The sequence below is a fragment of the Salmo salar genome, chromosome ssa04, assembly GCF_905237065.1.
Source record: "Salmo salar chromosome ssa04, Ssal_v3.1, whole genome shotgun sequence".
NCBI classification, from domain to species: Eukaryota; Metazoa; Chordata; class Actinopteri; order Salmoniformes; family Salmonidae; genus Salmo; species Salmo salar.
The window spans coordinates 83,543,981-83,563,329 of NC_059445.1; the positions used below are offsets into that span (position 1 = coordinate 83,543,981).

Sequence of the window (19,349 nt, forward strand, 5' to 3'; positions counted from 1 at the left end):
ACACCCCCCCCACCCCTTTGGGGTACCTTAAGTAAGATTTCCACCAGGATAGGTAGGTTATTCTTATTCATACTCACGGTCACTAAACTGAAAAGTGTGAAGAGTGCACAGCCCAGGTCTCCCCAGTTCTCAGGATCTCCAGTGTTAGGGTCTCCAAAGTAGTAATATCCAATTATGGCAAAGATGAACATGAGGAGAAACATCAGGCCCAGTACATAGACCACACTCTTCATGGTCTTGAACAGAGCTACAACCAACGCCTGTCAATCAAACAAAACAAATCTGACACCTGAGTGACCCCAAGAGATAACTGACTAACATGTATTATCCACCATCAACTCTAAAAAGGTATCCAAAGACCAACGTAACAGACACATGTGTATGGGCCTAGTATTGTAGGCCTAATGACGTCATTTTCACCTGTAGGCCCCGAATGAACGACACAGTCTTCAGCACGCGCAAAGAGCGAAATGCGCGGACGATGCGCATGGTCCCCATTGCACTGGAGTCCCCTCCATCAGAGAACATGGGAATGAATGAAATGACCAAAATAATAGCATCGAAAACATTGTAGCCATTTTTCCAGTAAACCCCGGGGTTAACGTACACCTTCATCAAGAACTCCATGGTGTAAATGGCCATGAAGAATTCGTCTGCAATCTGTTTGATGAAAATAGAGTGAAGGGAGGACTGGATTTGAGTAGAGGACATATTTGCATACAACAACTACTACTACAAAGCTTAGGCTTTGGAACTGTTACATTTTCCCTAAACGTAATTTGTGTATGCTTCTATGTCAGTGTTCGCAGTTTTGCTAATTGCAATCAGCAAATTACCCACCTCAAAGAATCCAAAAAGTTTGTATTTCAAATCATAGTCCGTCTCCAAAGCCATGAACAGAGCGTTGAGGATAATCGTGACCATAATCAAGCCATCGAACAGTGTTCTTTCAGTAATGTTGGCAATGTAATCGTAGAATTCGGTATCTTTTCTCCTGAATACAAAAAAAAATATTTAAAAAAAAAAGCACAGTAGCCTAGCTAATAACAACTCTACATTTCAAATGAATTAGTCATAAACATCTGCAAAAAAACATGTTTTAGTGGGCCAGCTGCATTGACGGGTAAACAGGCCTCAGGGTCAGACAAGTGTGTGTGTGTGTGTGTGTGTGTGTGTCCGATAAAGAGTTATGACATCTAACGTTTAAATTGAACAACAACAAAAAATGTGGTTTTTCTTTATCCTACACATTCGAACCCGCCGCTGTTGCTGCTGCTCTCCCAACAGCGTCCCAGTCAGATAATCTTCGGAGCGCTATCTGATTTGCTCCCTTTTGAATGATGAATCTAAAATATCCGCTTCCACTTTCTTTGACATCTTCATTTTGCTCCATCTTCATTCACAAAATCCTGAGGTAAAAGCATTGACTCTCGTCGAACTCCTTGGAAAAGGGAAAATAACCAGGTAGCACTCAACAACAATGACATCACAATGAAATGGAACGTATAAATTAAATAAAAACGTTGTTGTTTACACATCACAATGAAATGGAACGTATAAATTAAATAAAAACGTTATTGTTTACGCATCACAATTGACACTTCGCTAAGCCCCGCCTAATCATTTTGGGCAACCAATCGCAGCGCTCCGTTGGAGTGCAACATCTCTAGCATATTAGCCTCTTACGAGTCCCCAACAACCGGATGTTCCGGTTTTCAGGAGAAATGGAAAGTGAGCCTGTGACACAACTTCCGGACTTTAACAAGGTGACACCCCTGAGGTCTAATAAGAAACTGGAGACTGCTTCCAAGATGTCCAACCTTTGTTTCAAGGTAATCTACTTATATTTGCATACAGAGTGCTAATTACAGAATTACACCATGATATTTGGGAGGATTGCATGCACTAATCTTTTTTATAGACCCAATAATAAAGCCATCATTTAAATAGTACAAATGAATTACCTTTTAATGTGGCAGAAACACAACCAGTCATGATATTTTCATATGATTGTCAAACAAATCACTTAAAAAAGTAGGCTACCTGTGCATGTTTGTCCACTCCAAAATAATTCCAGCATCCAAACTGCATGTAGGCCTATGCTCTAACCATTTGATGAATGGAAATAGACTTCTGTTACAAAACACCCAAAGGTGTGCCTAATGACATTCAGCGATTGCCATTGATTATGTCTATATTGATTAGGTCTACATTGATTAGGCCTACAAATTGATGCGTCTTGCTGACAAAATTGAACTTTTTTTTTTGTTCCCTGAAAAGTCAAGATACCTGAAATGTTGCTGAAACTGTACCAGGAGAAGTGGGATGGTCACCCTAAGACACAGGTCAATTTACGAGACCAGGCTACAATGTGTATTACCATGAACATCAAATAGGTCTACCGGTAGCACGTGATGTAGTGGTAAAAAAAGAAAAGTGGATAAACTCTGATTGCCGGTCGCGGTAAAAATAAATAATGCTCCTTATACATCCAATGTAATTTTTTTAAAGGTGGGACAACGTCACCTCCACCAGGCTTACACCACCGCCAGTAGTCTACCCTCTCAACCAAGGCAATTTCACACACTTGAACACACGCAGAACACAGGCAGCCTACATTCAATTTTATTAATACATGAGTTGAATCAAAACATGTTTTACACCCTAGTTCATGAGTTGTCCACAATTCACGAGATAATGATTAGAGTCTTCACAGATCGTGTGACATAAAACACTACCTTTCTTTGCATACATTAATTACAATGTTATTTGTAATTATTAGCATTTAACAATTCAATTTGAAGATTGAAGTTAAACCCTGTACTAATCATGGATCGTGGAGATCTCGGGAAACCGCACTGTACGTGTAGCTATGCCAACGGAACATTTCAATATGTTTTGCCGTGAAAACAGTTGTCATGGGAACAAAAGTCCAAAATAATGTAGGCCTATGCCATTGCAAAATCAAATTTACATTTACATTTAAGTCATTTAGCAGACGCTCTTAACCAGAGCGACTTACAAATTGGTGCATTCACCTTATGATATCCAGTGGAACAACCACTTTACAATAGTGCATCTAAATCTTTTAAGGGGGAGGGGGGGTTAGAAGGATTACTTTATCCTATCCTAGGTATTCCTTAAAGAGGTGGGGTTTCAGGTGTCTCCGGAAGGTGGTGATTGACTCCGCTGTCCTGGCGTCGTGAGGGAGCTTGTTCCACCATTGGGGTGCCAGAGCAGCGAACAGTTTTGACTGGGCTGAGCGGGAACTGTGCTTCCTCAGAGGTAGGGGGGCCAGCAGGCCAGAGGTGGATGAACGCAGTGCCCTTGTTTGGGTGTAGGGCCTGATCAGAGCCTGAAGGTACGGAGGTGCCGTTCCCTTCACAGCTCCGTAGGCAAGCACCATGGTCTTGTATCAAATGCTTGTAACTGAACGTTAACCTCTTCTAACAGAAATAATCACCTTATTGGCCTACTGTCATTAATGTATAGCCTACTTGTTGGATAGTATTCCCTGTGGCTCAGTTGGTAGAGCATGGTGTTTGCAACGCCAGCGTGGTGTGTGCAACGCCAGGGTTGTGGGTTTGATTCCCACGGGGGCCAGTTCCAAAAAAAATGTATGCATTCACTACTGTAAGTTGCTCTGGATAAGAGTGTCTGCAAAATGAGTAAAATGTAAATGTAACTTGGATGTGCATTGGTGTCTAGTGATATTGGTGTCTAGCTGTAGGCTAGTGATATTGGTGTCTAGCTGTAGACTAGCTGTCTAGTGATATTGGTGTCTAGCTGTAGGCTAGTTGTATACTTTGAGGGGAATAGGTCTGAGTTGAAAAATGTATAATTGGTGGAGTACTGTGGATGCCAATATCCCTGTTGGCTTCCCAGGCCCATGATGCCTAGGGTTAAGTACATTAACAATATTACACTGTATTACACACCAACTTATTACAGGGATTGCTTGGCCAAAAGTCATTTAATCTGGTAGTAACATTCTTTAAAAAATAAAAAATAAAAAAAATAAATGTAAAGCTATACAAATATTTTTGGAGCTGGCCGCAGACACCCTGCACTACCTCCAGGGACCTGCAGTGGTCCGCGGACCCCACTTTGAGAACCCCTGGCCTAGGCAGTGCTCTATTTAATGATAAATTCCAACTGTAAGATAGAACCACATCATGAATGTGCATTTCATAAAAATGATTAGGCCCACACATTATAATGAATACATTTTATTTGAAATAAAAGGTTGTACAAAAATCATGTGACATATACAGGAGGAACATCTACATGGACAATGTCACTTTGTCAATAAACTTGGCCATCTTGATATCCCGTTTGGATAATCCTCCACAGTCATGAGTAGTTAGTGTTATCTGGACCTGAAAACAAGAGAGAGTGGGAAAAAAAAAACTAAGTATGAAGAATGACATATGAAAACAAAACAACTAAAATGTTCCTCTAAACAAGATCATAGTTACAACACATCCATATCACAGCCTACACATCCATATCACAACCTACACATCTATATCACAGCCTACACATCCATATCACAGCCTACACATCCATATCACAGCCTACACATCCATATCACAGCCTACACATCCATATCACAGCCTACACATCCATATCACAGCCTACACATCCATATCACAGCCTACACATCCATATCACAGCCTACACATCCATGTCAGCCTACACATCCATGTCAGCCTACACAGTGGCGCAGCGGTCTAAGGCACTGCATTACAGTGCTAGAAGCGTCACTACAGACCCTGGTTCGATCCCGGGCTTGATCGGGAGTCTTATAGGGCGGTGCACAATTGGCTCAGCATCGTCCTGGTTAGGGTTTGGCTGGTGTAGGCCGTCATTGTAAATAAGAATTTATTCTTAACTGACTTGCCTAGTTTAAATAAAGGTTAAAATAATAACCTACACATCCATATCAGACTACGTATTCAAGTCATATCATGTGTTTTTTTTATTTTATTTTTCAGAGCACAGTGGAAAGTATTGTGAAGGCCCAAAAAACCTGTAGACACTTTAATAAAGAGAGGATTAATGTTGAATTCTTCTCAGCGCAGTTGGTCCGCCACACAGTAACTCAGTGGCTAAAGCTTAATGCTGAGAGATTTTCAGGGGCTGTTTTGTCATATCAACCGTGACTTATTTCTAAGAGGGGGAAAATACACTTATTAGCTGAGATTTTCTCAAGAAAATGTCTGAATTACTGTTGAAAGCTACTGCTTTCCCCCTGCTCATCAGTTTGACTTGTGCGCGATGGCCCCTGAAACATAAGAAAGCCCTCCCTGTAGCCTAACAATTGTTTCACATGGCAAATTCAACTCTAGCAAATGCCAGTTTGTGAAGGATATCAAACCATAGCTAATATAAAATACGTATTCAGCAGTTCAACTCTTAAAATAAGGCAACAGCAGAGTTGTTACTACCTTGTTATAAACGTTGAACCACTCTGGATGGTGGTTCATCTTCTCTGCTTGCAAAGCCACTCGGGACATGAAGCCAAAGGCCTAGGTGAGTGAACCAGGAGAAAACAGAGTCAGTAAGCTGCTGGCCTCATGCTTTCTGAAATGCAGGAAGAACCCACACCACCAACACGCGTACAGACACACACACACACACACACGGTCTCTCTCTCTACATCTTTCTCCATATTTCTGGTGGCATGTGTGCACTCCAATCAGAGTCAGCCATGAAGGGAGTGATTATGGTTTTTCTAATCTACAAAGAAGGGTGCAATCCCTCGCTCTGCACCGTGTTCCCACTGTGAATAAATCAGGCAGAGTCATTTCAGAGCAATTTCCCACTGCAATCTCAATTAAGCCCCTAAATACTTCCTCCTCAGTTAATTACATAAACTGAAACGCCATTGTTTACAGGCCATCTCTGCAGCCAAATCTGTAGCTCCACCCACCTACTGACATGACAGGTGTGTCTCAAATGACACCCTATTTCTTATGGGCCCTGGTCAAAAGTAGTGCACTATGTAGGGAATAGGGCCCTGGTCAAAAGTAGTGCACTAAATGAGGAATAGGGGCCTTGGTTAAAAGTAGTGCACTATATAGGGAATAGGGCTCTGGTCAAAAGTAGTGTACTATATAGGGAATAGGGGCCCTGGTTAAAAGTAGTGCACCATTTAGGGAATATGGCTCTGGTCAAAAGTAATGCATTATATAGGGAATAGGGTGCCATTTGGGAGGCATCCGACTAAGCAGAATCAGAGAGAGAGGAAGTCACGTTTAGTCTTTAGTGTGTTGTAACCAATTTGGAGACCTCCTTTTTCTCCCCGGCATGATGTAACACGATCGGCGAACTTGATCAAATTGGTTATCAAGGAAACCATCTCCTGATCAATTTAAGTAATTGGCATATTCCTGCAACTTGACCCCTTGGCACCAATTTAGGTTTGCAGTCAGTCTGCTTTTTGTCAACTCTCATTGGCAATAATGGAGATTATTAAATAGGCCCGCTGCCAGGTCAGGTGTTGTCTAAATATTTCCCTCCCTGTGCTAACCAGAACTAATCTGCACCCTGTGACTGACTGACTAGTCTCCAAAACCCGACCCTAGGCAACAGTGACTAGGGTCTGGTTTCAATGACGGACTCTTTTGGCATAGAGAAACTACGTCACTACCTACTTCACCACCTTATCCGCTTGAATGAAATACTAAATAGTAGCTAGCAAGATGGAGTTTATATTATCTACAGAGTGCAGTTCACAGGTGGCTAGTTTGCATCAACTACCTTCACTGCAATGTTTTGTCCTGCAAACTTTGGTTTCGAATCACAACGTTTTGGCATGTCTGCCTCATGATTTGTTGGGAGACTCTCTAGAATAGTTTTTTCCCTCATCGACGTAGACGGTGACGTACTGTAGTTCCTCTATGCCAAAAGAGTCCATCATTGAAACCAGATCTTAGTCACTGTGTTGCCCAGGGTCGGGTTTTCCCCGACTAGTGACTGACAAGTATACAGTCAACCGTGATCATGTTAATTATTACTTAACTAAGTCTAGTGTTCCTTTCAATGACATTCACACAGTGGACTACTTACACTGAACAAAAATATAAATGCAACATGTAAAATGTCAGTCCCATGTTTCATGAGCTGAAATGTAAAAAAATTCCAGACATTTTCCATATGCAGAAAAAGCTTATTTATCTAAAATTGTGCACAAATTTGTTTACATCCATGTTAGTGAGCATTTGTTCCTTGCCAAGATAATCCATCCACCTGACAGATGTAGCATATCAAGAAGCATGATCATTAACAAGGGTCCACCTAAAATCTGCAGTTTTGTCATACAACACAATGCCATAGATGTCTCAAGTGTTGAGGGAGCGTGGAATTGGCATGCTGACTGCAGGAATGTCCACCAGAGCTGTTGCCAGAGATTTGAATGTTAATTTCTCTAGTATAAGACCCCTCCAACGTAGTTTTAGAGAATTTGGCAGCACGTCCAACCGGCCTCACAGCCGCAGACCACGTGTAACCACGGCAGCCCAGGACCTCCACATCTGGCTTCTTCACCTGCGGGATCGTCTGGGGGGGGGGGATGCTGAGGAGTATTTCTCTCTGTAATAAAGCCCTTTTTGTGGGGAAAAACTCATTCTGATTGGCTATGTCCTCAAAGGCCCACCCATGGCTGCACCCCTGCCCATTCAAGCGAAATTCATAGATTAGGTCCTAATGAATTTTTCAATTGACTGATTTCCTTATATGAACTGTAACTCAGTAAAAATCTTTGAAATTGTTGCATATTGCGTTTATATTTGAAATATATTTTATATATAAAATACGCAACCTTTTTGTAGGCTATAGAATTTGGCCTATGTGTGTAAAAGGTATGTTGTAACTTCTGTGGCAAGGAGGGAGGTCTCTTAGGGCAGTAAAATAAGTGTGCGTCCCAAACAGCACCCTTTTCCTTGTATAGTGCACTGCTATTGACCAGAGCGATAGGGTTCCTCTACTACATAGGGTACATAGAGACACAGCCCAGTGTGGTTTAACCAAGGTCACCCAGAGGTCATCCCAACACTCCTCAGACAAGAGAAGGCACAACCCTCAGCTCCGACTGACACCAAAAGGTCAGAGGTCAAGGACTCTCCCGCTCTGGACTGTGTGTTTACCTATCGTGAAGCCTACCATTGGGACACACAACGCACCGGCCCGTTGGCCACACTACTACAACATACATACGAGCTGTCAGTGTCTGCTAATTTGACGTGACACAGCACAGACCACCATCTCAAATAATCAGAAACACCCAACAGACGGGCCAGTAGACCCTGGTTCCCCACGTACCGCTTTTTGACTGGCATTTTTGGGCTATTACCGCCGTGATTGTCATAAAACACTGGATGAGACCATTTGACGTCGGAGAGCTTTTCCCTCGTTGCGGCCGGGGCTGAAACACAGCTCTAGCTTCAAACACATGTGCCTGACATTTACAGATCGTTTTCCACCGCCTCGCGGTCCAAGGCTTAGGGACGCCTGGACTCTCTGCCAGGAGTAAGTGCATGCAGATTGTGCCACTGACCCCCCTCCCCTCCCGCTCCTCTACTCTCTCTCTCGCTCTCTCTGGTGATTACATTACCATCCAAGACCCATCAACACTAACGCTAGCTTCAAAATGTTCAGAACTCCACACACATAGACAGACAGACACAGAGAGAGAGAGACAGCGACAGAGACAGAGAGAGACAGCGACAGAGAGACAGAGAAACACACAGAGAGAGAGAGGTCACAAACGGAATGATGGTGCTGATGACCACACCACCTTACATTTCCCCTCCTCTAGGTCGGAAGATGCATTCCATTGCCTCATAATTGGCTTCACATTGGCTCTCTCTATGGTACAGTAGTGCATCAACATTGTGTTGTAATCAAGACTTTCAAAGGACACATGATCCATACTTATCCCCTGGGATTAACGTTCATAACATCAAACTTGAAAATAAACGTAATTCTATCGCACTGACAAAAGGTGCAGCATATCTATGACCCTATGAAACAAAACAAAAAAAAATGTGTAAAGCAAATATCATATGGAACAAATGTTCATAAAAAAAACGTCAACTCCTATTTATGTAAGGCGTCGTGTAATTGTCTTCTACTACAGGGTTACCAGACGCTCCATAACTAAAAAGTCATTGGCTCCACCTCAATAGACAGCAAACGTCATGGCCATCTTGTCTTACCAAGACTGATAGGCCGATTATCTAACCACCTCCGCTTGGGCGCCACACCTCGCAGGTCCCCTCCAGCCATTTCACAACACAAGCAGCTCATATCAGATCAATGGAAGACTGCCTTCAGTTCCCAGGGAAAGTGCCATTTCATTTTCCAGACGACACGAAGGGTGGGGGGGACTGTACTCCACTGAGCAGATTAAGCTGGTTTAGTTGTACGAAAACTTACTGAATACAAACAGAGCCCTTAATGAGAGGGAGGCAGGGAGCCCCTCTCAGAATATAAAGACGGGGGATCAGCCTCGTACAGAGTGGATCTGGGGGAAATCTCAGCCTCGTACAGAGTGGATCTGGGGGAAATCTCAGCCTCGTACAGAGTGGATCTGGGGGAAATCTCAGCCTCGTACAGAGTGGATCTGGGGGAAATCTCAGCCTCGTACAGAGTGGATCTGGGGGATATCTCAGCCTCGTACAGAGTGGATCTGGGGGAAATCTCAGCCTCGTACAGAGTGGATCTGGGGGAAATCTCAGCCTCGTACAGAGTGGATCTGGGGGAAATCTCAGCCTCGTACAGAGTGGATCTGGGGGATATCTCAGCCTCGTACAGAGTGGATCTGGGGGAAATCTCAGCCTCGTACAGAGTGGATCTGGGGGAAATCTCAGCCTCGTACAGAGTGGATCTGGGGGATATCTCAGCCTCGTACAGAGTGGATCTGGGGGATATCTCAGCCTCGTACAGAGTGGATCTGGGGGAAATCTCAGCCTCGTACAGAGTGGATCTGGGGGATATCTCAGCCTCGTACAGAGTGGATCTGGGGGAAATCTCAGCCTCGTACAGAGTGGATCTGGGGGAAATCTCAGCCTCGTACAGAGTGGATCTGGGGGAAATCTCAGCCTCGTACAGAGTGGATCTGGGGGAAATCTCAGCCTCGTACAGAGTGGATCTGGGGGAAATCTCAGCCTCGTACAGAGTGGATCTGGGGGAAATCTCAGCCTCGTACAGAGTGGATCTGGGGGAAATCTCAGCCTCGTACAGAGTGGACCTGGGGGATATTGAGGGAGTTGTCAGAGTGGACCTGGGGGATATTGAGGGAGTTGTCAGAGTGGACCTGGGGGATATTGAGGGAGTTGTCAGAGTGGATCTGGGGGATATTGAGGGAGTTATCAGAGTGGACCTGGGGGATATTGAGGGAGTTATCAGAGTGGACCTGGGGGATATTGAGGGAGTTATCAGAGTGGACCTGGGGGATATTGAGGGAGTTATCAGAGTGGACCTGGGGGATATTGAGGGAGTTATCAGAGTGGACCTGGGGGATATTGAGGGAGTTATCAGAGTGGACCTGGGGGATATTGAGGGAGTTATCAGAGTGGACCTGGGGGATATTGAGGGAGTTATCAGAGTGGACCTGGGGGATATTGAGGGAGTTATCAGAGTGGACCTGGGGGATATTGAGGGAGTTATCAGAGTGGACCTGGGGGATATTGAGGGAGTTGTCAGAGTGGACCTGGGGGATATTGAGGGAGTTATCAGAGTGGACCTGGGGGATATTGAGGGAGTTATCAGAGTGGACCTGGGGGATATTGAGGGAGTTATCAGAGTGGACCTGGGGGATATTGAGGGAGTTATCAGAGTGGACCTGGGGGATATTGAGGGAGTTATCAGAGTGGACCTGGGGGATATTGAGGGAGTTATCAGAGTGGACCTGGGGGATATTGAGGGAGTTATCAGAGTGGACCTGGGGGGATATTGAGGGAGTTATCAGAGTGGACCTGGGGGATATTGAGGGAGTTATCAGAGTGGACCTGGGGGATATTGAGGGAGTTATCAGAGTGGACCTGGGGGATATTGAGGGAGTTATCAGAGTGGACCTGGGGGATATTGAGGGAGTTATCAGAGTGGACCTGGGGGATATTGAGGGAGTTATCAGAGTGGACCTGGGGGATATTGAGGGAGTTATCAGAGTGGACCTGGGGGATATTGAGGGAGTTATCAGAGTGGACCTGGGGGATATTGAGGGAGTTGTCAGAGTGGACCTGGGGGATATTGAGGGAGTTATCAGAGTGGACCTGGGGGATATTGAGGGAGTTGTCAGAGTGGACCTGGGGGACATTGAGGGAGTTATCAGAGTGGACCTGGGGGATATTGAGGGAGCTGTGCAGATAGACAGATAATATCCTCTGGAACTGAAATGCAAATGTCTTCCACTCACAGCTCATGTCTGTGACCCAGGACAACCATAGAGACAAACAAACTATTTTGAAGGTATTTTCTGATTTTATTGAACAGATAAGAGGCTAACTGTGGGGAAAGACAGCGAGGTTGGGTCAATGGGCAGTAGGCGGGATTTGAACCTACACCAACACTGTAGACGTGTGTGCCGCAGTCGGAGGCTGTGACATTACTGTTAGACCAGCCAGGCCAGAGATAGATAGCTGTATCTCTATGGAGACAACCCTATGGGACAACCAGGTGGCCAGGCCTCCCTGATATTACATAGAAGCGTCTAGACATGCCAGTGATTTAAACCTTTACCAATGGCACCGCCTTGTTGACAAACACATACAACCAAAAAAAAAGTTTGTGAACTTTGAACTTTGTCTCATTGGCTGAAAATAAAGAGAGAAGATTTCTCATTCCTTAGCGGTTTGGCAGCAGCTCCTTCTGAAGAGAGAGAATCATCACCAGCCACCTTGTAAGTTTGAAAATAACATCCATTTGGCTTTAATGCGTGGTTACAGCTTTTATAGAGAGATTCTGGGGTCATGTCCCATATGGCACCTGATTCCCCCCCAGAGCTCTGGGGAAAAGTAGTGCACTAAATAGGGAATAGGGTGCTATAGTAGTGCACTAAATAGGGAATAGGGTGCCTATTTGGGATGTAAGCTTGGACTTTTATCAAGGCTCGGAGATAAAAGCTTAGACTTTTCTCCTTGGTGGATGAAAGAATGTTAAGAGGTTGATGGAATGTGTCATTGATTTACCTCCAGGTCACAGGTCATGGAACAAAACGATACAGCTACTGCCTATGTTGCCTCTTAAATTCAGACATTAAAATACTGTCATATGTATCCATCTGCTTCCCACTCCTCAATGAAAAACAGATGACTGTTAAATTATTATTTTTTTTAAATCAAATCAAGGAGTTTAGATTTCTAAATATTAATGACTACAGCTATAAAAACATATAAAAAAACGTACATACTGTATAAACAATTATCTGAGTATAGAAATATAACAAGAGACATTTCCACATGAGACTGTTTGGATGCCAGTCAACAAGCACTGGTCCAGAAAAGGGATTTCAACGTTCAAACTGATTACATTTTTCTCCGCTTGACAAGGAAAATAACTCACATTTACTTCTCTGACTATTACAAATAAGAATGTGCTGTACCCTACTCTCTGCAGATAAATTACTACTGGTTTGGTTACAGTATTATTTATGACAAGACTTCCACTTGCTGCTGTAATCAAAGTAATAAACATGAAAACTAAAACCCCACTGTCTTGTTTATTCCTGATTGGCAACTGTGAGTGGCATACAGCCTTCACTGTGCTCCATTGTCCATCCTCTCTGTTTTACACATGAATTGATGGGTAAAATACTAGCTCCCCCCAGAGGACAAGTGTGGAAGGGATCCCTTTATGGAAAGGGATGTGTGACTCATTAAAAACTCATGGGGATCTGATTTCGTCAAGCCCATCACTTGGAGATAAGTGGCAAATGGAAATCAGCCAGCATGTCACTCTTCATCTCCATCCCCCCTCTGGTAAAAGGCCCTAAAGAACAGCCATGAAAAACGAACAACACAAATTGTGAAAATATATAAAAGAAAGGAGGGAGAACAAGGGAGGAAAAATGGACGAGATGTCAAATTGGAACAACTGAAGCTCGTCCCCATTCACCATGAGGCACAAACAAGGAACGTGGAGGGAGGGAAAGTTCCAAAGCGGGATTGTGAGCAGGAATGGTGGGATTGTTAGTGGTTTCTGAAGCAGATGAAACATTTTAACCAATTTGATTGTTTGTGAAAGAAATAATTCTGATCAAAATCTCAATTGCTGCCAAATGCCCCTCTGGTCTGCCTCATGTTAATGTGTTGTGACATGTGGAGGTAAGAGGAGAGGCTTTAGAGCCAGAGAGGGAGACGGCGGAGGTCAGAGCCCAGCCTGTGACTTCAAACGCAGCAAAGTGTAAAAACAGAATATGTTAGGGGCTAAAACAGCTAACCACTGGATCAACGTCCGCTAAGTGGCCTTGAGATGCTGCACTTTACATCTGGAAGAACAAAAAGAGACAAATTTACAAAAACGGTAAAACATGGACCTTGTGAAAACACAACTTCACATTTCCATTTTCTTGTCTTGTCCTTGTTCGAAGGGGGCAGATGGATTTTAACGTCACTCTGCTGATTGACATACATGCATTTGCACTGCTCAAAATACTTCTAAATTCACTCCTTACTCATTGAGAAAATGCTGACTCGAGGTGTAAAACAAATTAAGAAGAGAGACTACTTATCTAGTATGGAGGTTGGAAATAGGATAGTATTATTACACAAAAGTAGCTCACACACCTGTAGGCCGTCATTGTAAATAAGAATTAGTTTTTAACTGACTTGCCTAGTTAAATAAAGGTTAAATTAAAAAAATTATATAATAATTCTCTAAGGGATTACATACTCCAGACAGGACTGATTGAAATGGGGGGGCAAAAACCTGTCCCTCCCTCACTGCACCTGCAACCAATCAGCTACAAAATACACATGAATTTGTCCGTTTCCGATAGTAACTATTCCAGCTGTCTTTCTCCTGATCCTCATGTAACAAGTCTGAAGTCCACCACCCCCAAAAGAGCAGTATAACAGGACTAGGAAGTCACTACCTTTAGTGGAGGGAGACACACACCACACCATGTACCAAACTAAGCGGGATATCGCACTCCAACTGTCTCTACAGAGCTCCTCTACTACGAATGCCATGGAAGGTGTAACCATGACTTTTATTAACTTCTACTGGCAGGGGGAATAGACTCCAGGTGTAGCAGCGGGTGTCACCTGCAATAGCACGGTGAGATAGTGCTATTCCATTGGCTGTAAGTGTAGCTGCCAGTTTACCCTTCCCTACGGAAACGCAGGGCCATATATATATATAATACATACATACATAGTGACAATAACAGTGGATCATGGAAATAATAACAGAACAAAAAAAGGTTTACATCCTGCTCCATGCAATGGGGGCTAAAGATGTCAGGGGTCAGACACACACACACACCTGATTAAAGGTTTTGAAGTGGAGCTCTTTGTAGATGGCATCCCGCTCCTCTACCTCTACCCAGCCAGTAGCCTTCAGCTCCATTAGCAGCTGTTCTCTGTCAGCTGGGGGCAGCCAGTTGGGGTCACCAGACTGAAGGGACAACAGAGAGAAAACACAATGTCTGTATATAGAATAAATGTGTAAAACGACATCCCTTTTAAAGTGACCTCTCGGGTGCATTCAGTGAAGTTAAAATGTTCACAACATTGCCTATAGAAATGTTACGAACAGACACATCAGTTCAACACAATACATTCTATACGGCCAGTGGAGGTCTCCAGTTGGCTGTCAATGTAAATATGAATTTGTTCTTAACCTCTATGGGCTATGTCCCACCTACTCAACAGCCAGTGTAATCCCGTGGCGCGTTATTCAAAAACCTAAAAAATGCAAAAACTTAAATTTTTCAAACATATGACTATTTTACACCATTTTAAAGACAAGACTCTCGTTAATCTAACCACACTGTCCGATTTCAAAAAGGCTTTACAACGAAAGCAAAACATTTGATTATGTCAGCAGAGTACCCAGCCAGAAATAATCAGACACCCATTTTTCACTAACCTTTGATGATCTTCATCAGATGACAACCCTAGGACATTATGTTATACAATACATGCATGTTTTGTTCAATCAAGTTCATATTTATATCAAAAACCAGCTTTTTACATTAGCATGTGACTAGCATTCCCACCGAACACTGCCGGTGAATTTACTAAATTACTCACGATAAACATTCACAAAAAGTATAACAATTATTTTAAGAATTATAGATACAGAACTCCTCTATGCACTCGATATGTCCGATTTTAAAATAGCTTTTCGGTGAAAGCACATTTTGCAATATTCTCAGTAGATAGCCCGGCATCACAGGGCTAGCTATTTAGACACCCAGCAAGTTTAGCACTCACCAAAGTCAGCTTTACTATAAGAAAAATGTTATTACCTATGCTGTCTTAGTCAGAATGCACTCCCAGGACTTCTACTTCAATAACAAATGTTGGTTTGGTTCAAAATAATCCATAGTTATATCCAAACAGCGGCGTTTTGTTCGTGCGTTCAAGACACTATCCGAAAGGGTAAATAAGGGTGACGAGCATGGCGCAATTCGTGACAAAAAATGTCTAAATATTCCATTACCGTACTTCGAAGCATGTCAACCGCTGTTTAAAATCAATTTTTATGCCATTTTTCTCATAAAAAAGCGACAATATTCCGACCGGGAATCTGCGTTTAGATAAACAGACAAAGGAAAAGAAACCGTTCGGTCGAAGCGGGCACGCGCCTAAGCCCATAGTACTCTGAGTGGCCACTTGCCAAAAGCGATAAAGTGTTTCAGCCAGAGCCTGCCTCGATATCGTTCAACGTTTTCCCGGGCTCTGAGACCCTATGGAAGACGTAGGAAGTGTCACGTTATTGCACAGATCCTGAGTCTTCAATAGAAAGAGCCAAGATGAAACACTACTTCTCAGACAGGCCACTTCCTGCTTGAAATCTTCTCAGGTTTTGGCCTGCCATAGGAGTTCTGTTATACTCACAGACACCATTCAAACAGTTTTAGAAACTTTAGGGTGTTTTCTATCCAAAGCCAATAATTATATGCATATTCTAGTTACTGGGCAGGAGTAGTAACCAGATTAAATCGGGTACGTTTTTTATCCGGCCGTGTCAATACTGCCCCCTAGTCCTAACAGGTGACTTGCCTAGTTAAATAAAGGTGAAATTTAAATAAAATAAAAAAATGATATGAGCATTCTGTTACGAAGTACACCCCTAAACTCTGGTCTGACCGATTTCATTAGGTGAAAATCAGTGGTGTAAAGTACTGAAGTAAAAATACTTTAAAGTACTACTTAAGTAGTTTTTTGGGGTTAACTGTACTTTACTATTTATATTTTTGACTTACTTTTACTTTACTACAATCCTTAAGAAAATGTTGTACTTTTTACTCCATACATTTTCCTTGACACCCAAAAGTACTCGTTACATTTTGAATGCTTAGCAGGACAGAAAAATAGTCAAATTCACACTAATCAACAGAACATCCCTGGTCATCCCTACTGCCTCTGATCTGGAGGACTCACTAAACAGAGAACATCCCTGGTCATCCCTACTGCCTCTGATCTGGAGGACTCACTATACAGAGAACATCCCTGGTCCCTCCCTACTGCCTCTGATCTGGAGGACTCACTAAACAGAGAACATCCCTGGTCATCCCTACTGCCTCTGATCTGGAGGACTCACTATACAGAGAACATCCCTGGTCATCCCTACTGCCTCTGATCTGGAGGACTCACTAAACAGAGAACATCCCTGGTCATCCCTACTGCCTCTGATCTGGTGGACTCACTAAACCGAGAACATCCCTGGTCATCCCTACTGCCTCTGATCTGGAGGACTCACTAAACAGAGAACATCCCTGGTCATCCCTACTGCCTCTGATCTGGTGGACTCACTAAACCGAGAACATCCCTGGTCATCCCTACTGCCTCTGATCTGGAGGACTCACTAAACAGAGAACATCCCTGGTCATCCCTACTGCCTCTGATCTGGCGGACTAACTAAGCACACATGCTTCGTTTGTAAATTATGTCTGAATGTTGGGGTGTACCCATGGCTTTCTGTAAAAATTTAAAATAAACAAGAAAATGATGCCATCTGCTATGCTTAATATAAGGAATATGAAATGATTTATACTTTTACTTTTGATACTTAAGTATATTTTAAACTAAATACTTTTATACTTTTACTCATGTAGATTTTTACTGTGTGACTTTTACTTGAGTCATTTTCTATTAAGGTATCTTTACTTTTACTCCAGTATGATAGCAGGGTACTTTTTCCACCACTTGTGAAAATGATCAGATAATGGTTGGTTTAATACGTCTGAGAGGTATAAGATATGGTTATAACCGTTCTCCCCTGTACATTCCCTAATCTTTGAGTAGTTTGTACCAGCCAGTGTATATTCAATGACATTATGGGAAATATAGCTACTACTATTTAGCAGTGCAACAGGTTGCATGAGAAAGACCCATAAATGTAACTCAGCAATGTACCACTTAGCGATGTACCACTCAACAGCGTGCCGCTCAGCAATGTGCCGCTCAGCAATGTGCCGCTCAGCAATGTGCCACTCAGCAATGTACCACTCAACAGCGTGCCACTCAACAATGTACCACTCAACAATGTACCACTCAACAATGTACCACTCAACAGCGTGCCGCTCAGCAATGTGCCGCTCAGCAATGTACCACTCAACAATGTACCACTCAACAATGTACCACTCAACAGCGTGCCGCTCAGCAATGTACCGCTCAGCAATGTCACTACTCCACCTGCTGGAGAAAATAAAGTATGACGTGCATTTAGCCACTCCCCCTACGTGCCTTTAGCCACTCCCCCTACGTGCCTTTAGCCACTCCCCCTTCTTCATGGCGTACAGTATTTTGCAACAAAGGTGAAAAGTGTTACACTGTTGAAACATAGTGATAGTCAAGCTCTTTCACGATAAAGATATATTGTTGACAAAAAAATTTTTAAACGGTTGCACAATGACACATAAAACGCTATCACGGTTCTCATTGAAATAGTATTGGGCCAGATGCAGCTGTCACGTTGCAAGTCTAACGATGCTATTTGCTGCAATGTACTCAACGACTACTAAATTAGTATTAATTTTATCCACCCAGCCAACAGCACTTACCATTTTAGATATATATCTGGACAGTAGTACGTTGCCCAGTCTCTGGTATGCACACAGCCATACACTGCTAGCCCTGAGAGTAAACATTAACCCATGCATACCATTTGGTCAACAGATGGTATGCCGCTCACAAGTAGTCAATGTAGCATTTTTAATCATGTTCCACTAGATAGCACAGCCACAAAGTCAAAATTGGCTATATCGTCAATAATTATAAAACTAAAATGTATCTTTTTGTTCTTAATTTAAGGTTATGGTTAGGCATACGGTTAGCAGCGTGGTTAAGATTAGGGTTTAAAGGTTTAAAATGACATCAAGAAAATAATTTGTAGAAATAGGCGGGGTTTATGACTTTGTGGCTGTGGTAACTAGTGGCGACCATTTAAAAACGGTGGCTGCCTGTGAAGTTGCCTGATTTAAAAATTGTAAAAAATCAACTCTAATCTCCAAGTCCTCTTCAAAATCCAGGTTATTTCAAGTCATAATGTAGGCAGGATTCCTCTGCACATCTTGATATGTATTGTAAGGGGTCTCTTAAACTGTGCCCCTACCTTCACATGTATAACCTGGTTAAAGTTAGCCCAAGAAGTACTCTTAAGGAGTCTACGGTTACTCCTGAACGTCCAAGGACCTTATATGTTATTTTCAGAGGTAGACTGGTTTTTGCAGCTAAAGCAGCAAAATACTCAGAATCGATTCACAATTGCAATACGGTTCTAGTAACATCAACAATCATTTTTTACAAATACTAAATATAAAGCTACTGTGTACACTGTTTTTAACCGGCTTTATCATAGTTGCAGCCAACGTTTTTCAGTGACAACACGTTTCTGGCGGCCTTCCGTTACACACAGGTGTTAGCAGCATGCTAGACAGCTAATTAGCACAGGTGTCTTCCGTAAACGCGCTGTATTATGGAGATATGAAAACACTAATCCTATAAAAAAGTTTGTAGCAATTTAACCTTTAGTTGTTTTTTTTTTGCATCTGATATAAAAGATATGGTCCTTGTGCTTCCAAAACCTTAACGCAAGCGCTGCGTGTTAATGTTCAGACCGAGCATCTGGGCTCTTATTTAATTGAACCCTTATTTTACCGGGTAAATTGACGA

At 42.9% G+C, this 19,349-nt stretch overlaps 2 protein-coding genes across 4 annotated transcripts in view; both read right to left on the reverse strand.

The window, feature by feature from the left end:
- Positions 1 to 1,688, reverse strand: part of LOC106603966 (cation channel sperm-associated protein 3) — a 28,474-nt gene extending 26,786 nt beyond the window's left edge. The window contains exons 1-3 of one of the 2 annotated variants that reach the window (XM_014198262.2): positions 841 to 1,688; positions 421 to 660; positions 78 to 260 (exon numbers count right to left, since the gene is read on the reverse strand). In XM_014198262.2, coding sequence (XP_014053737.1) covers positions 78 to 260; positions 421 to 660; positions 841 to 924 — 507 coding nt within the window. In that variant the 5' untranslated portion in view covers positions 925 to 1,688. The remainder of the gene's footprint in view (positions 1 to 77; positions 261 to 420; positions 661 to 840) is intronic. The other variant, XM_014198264.2, reaches the window with a different exon arrangement.
- Positions 1,689 to 4,213: 2,525 nt separating this feature from the next.
- On the reverse strand, positions 4,214 to 18,523 carry pcbd2 (pterin-4 alpha-carbinolamine dehydratase 2). 2 transcript variants are annotated; one of them, NM_001141852.2, is given in 4 exon segments: positions 4,216 to 4,379; positions 5,451 to 5,531; positions 14,491 to 14,622; positions 18,239 to 18,363. In NM_001141852.2, coding segments are annotated over 4 exon segments (408 nt in total). In that variant the 5' UTR covers positions 18,338 to 18,363; the 3' UTR covers positions 4,216 to 4,283.
- Between the last annotated feature and the right edge of the window lie 826 nt (positions 18,524 to 19,349).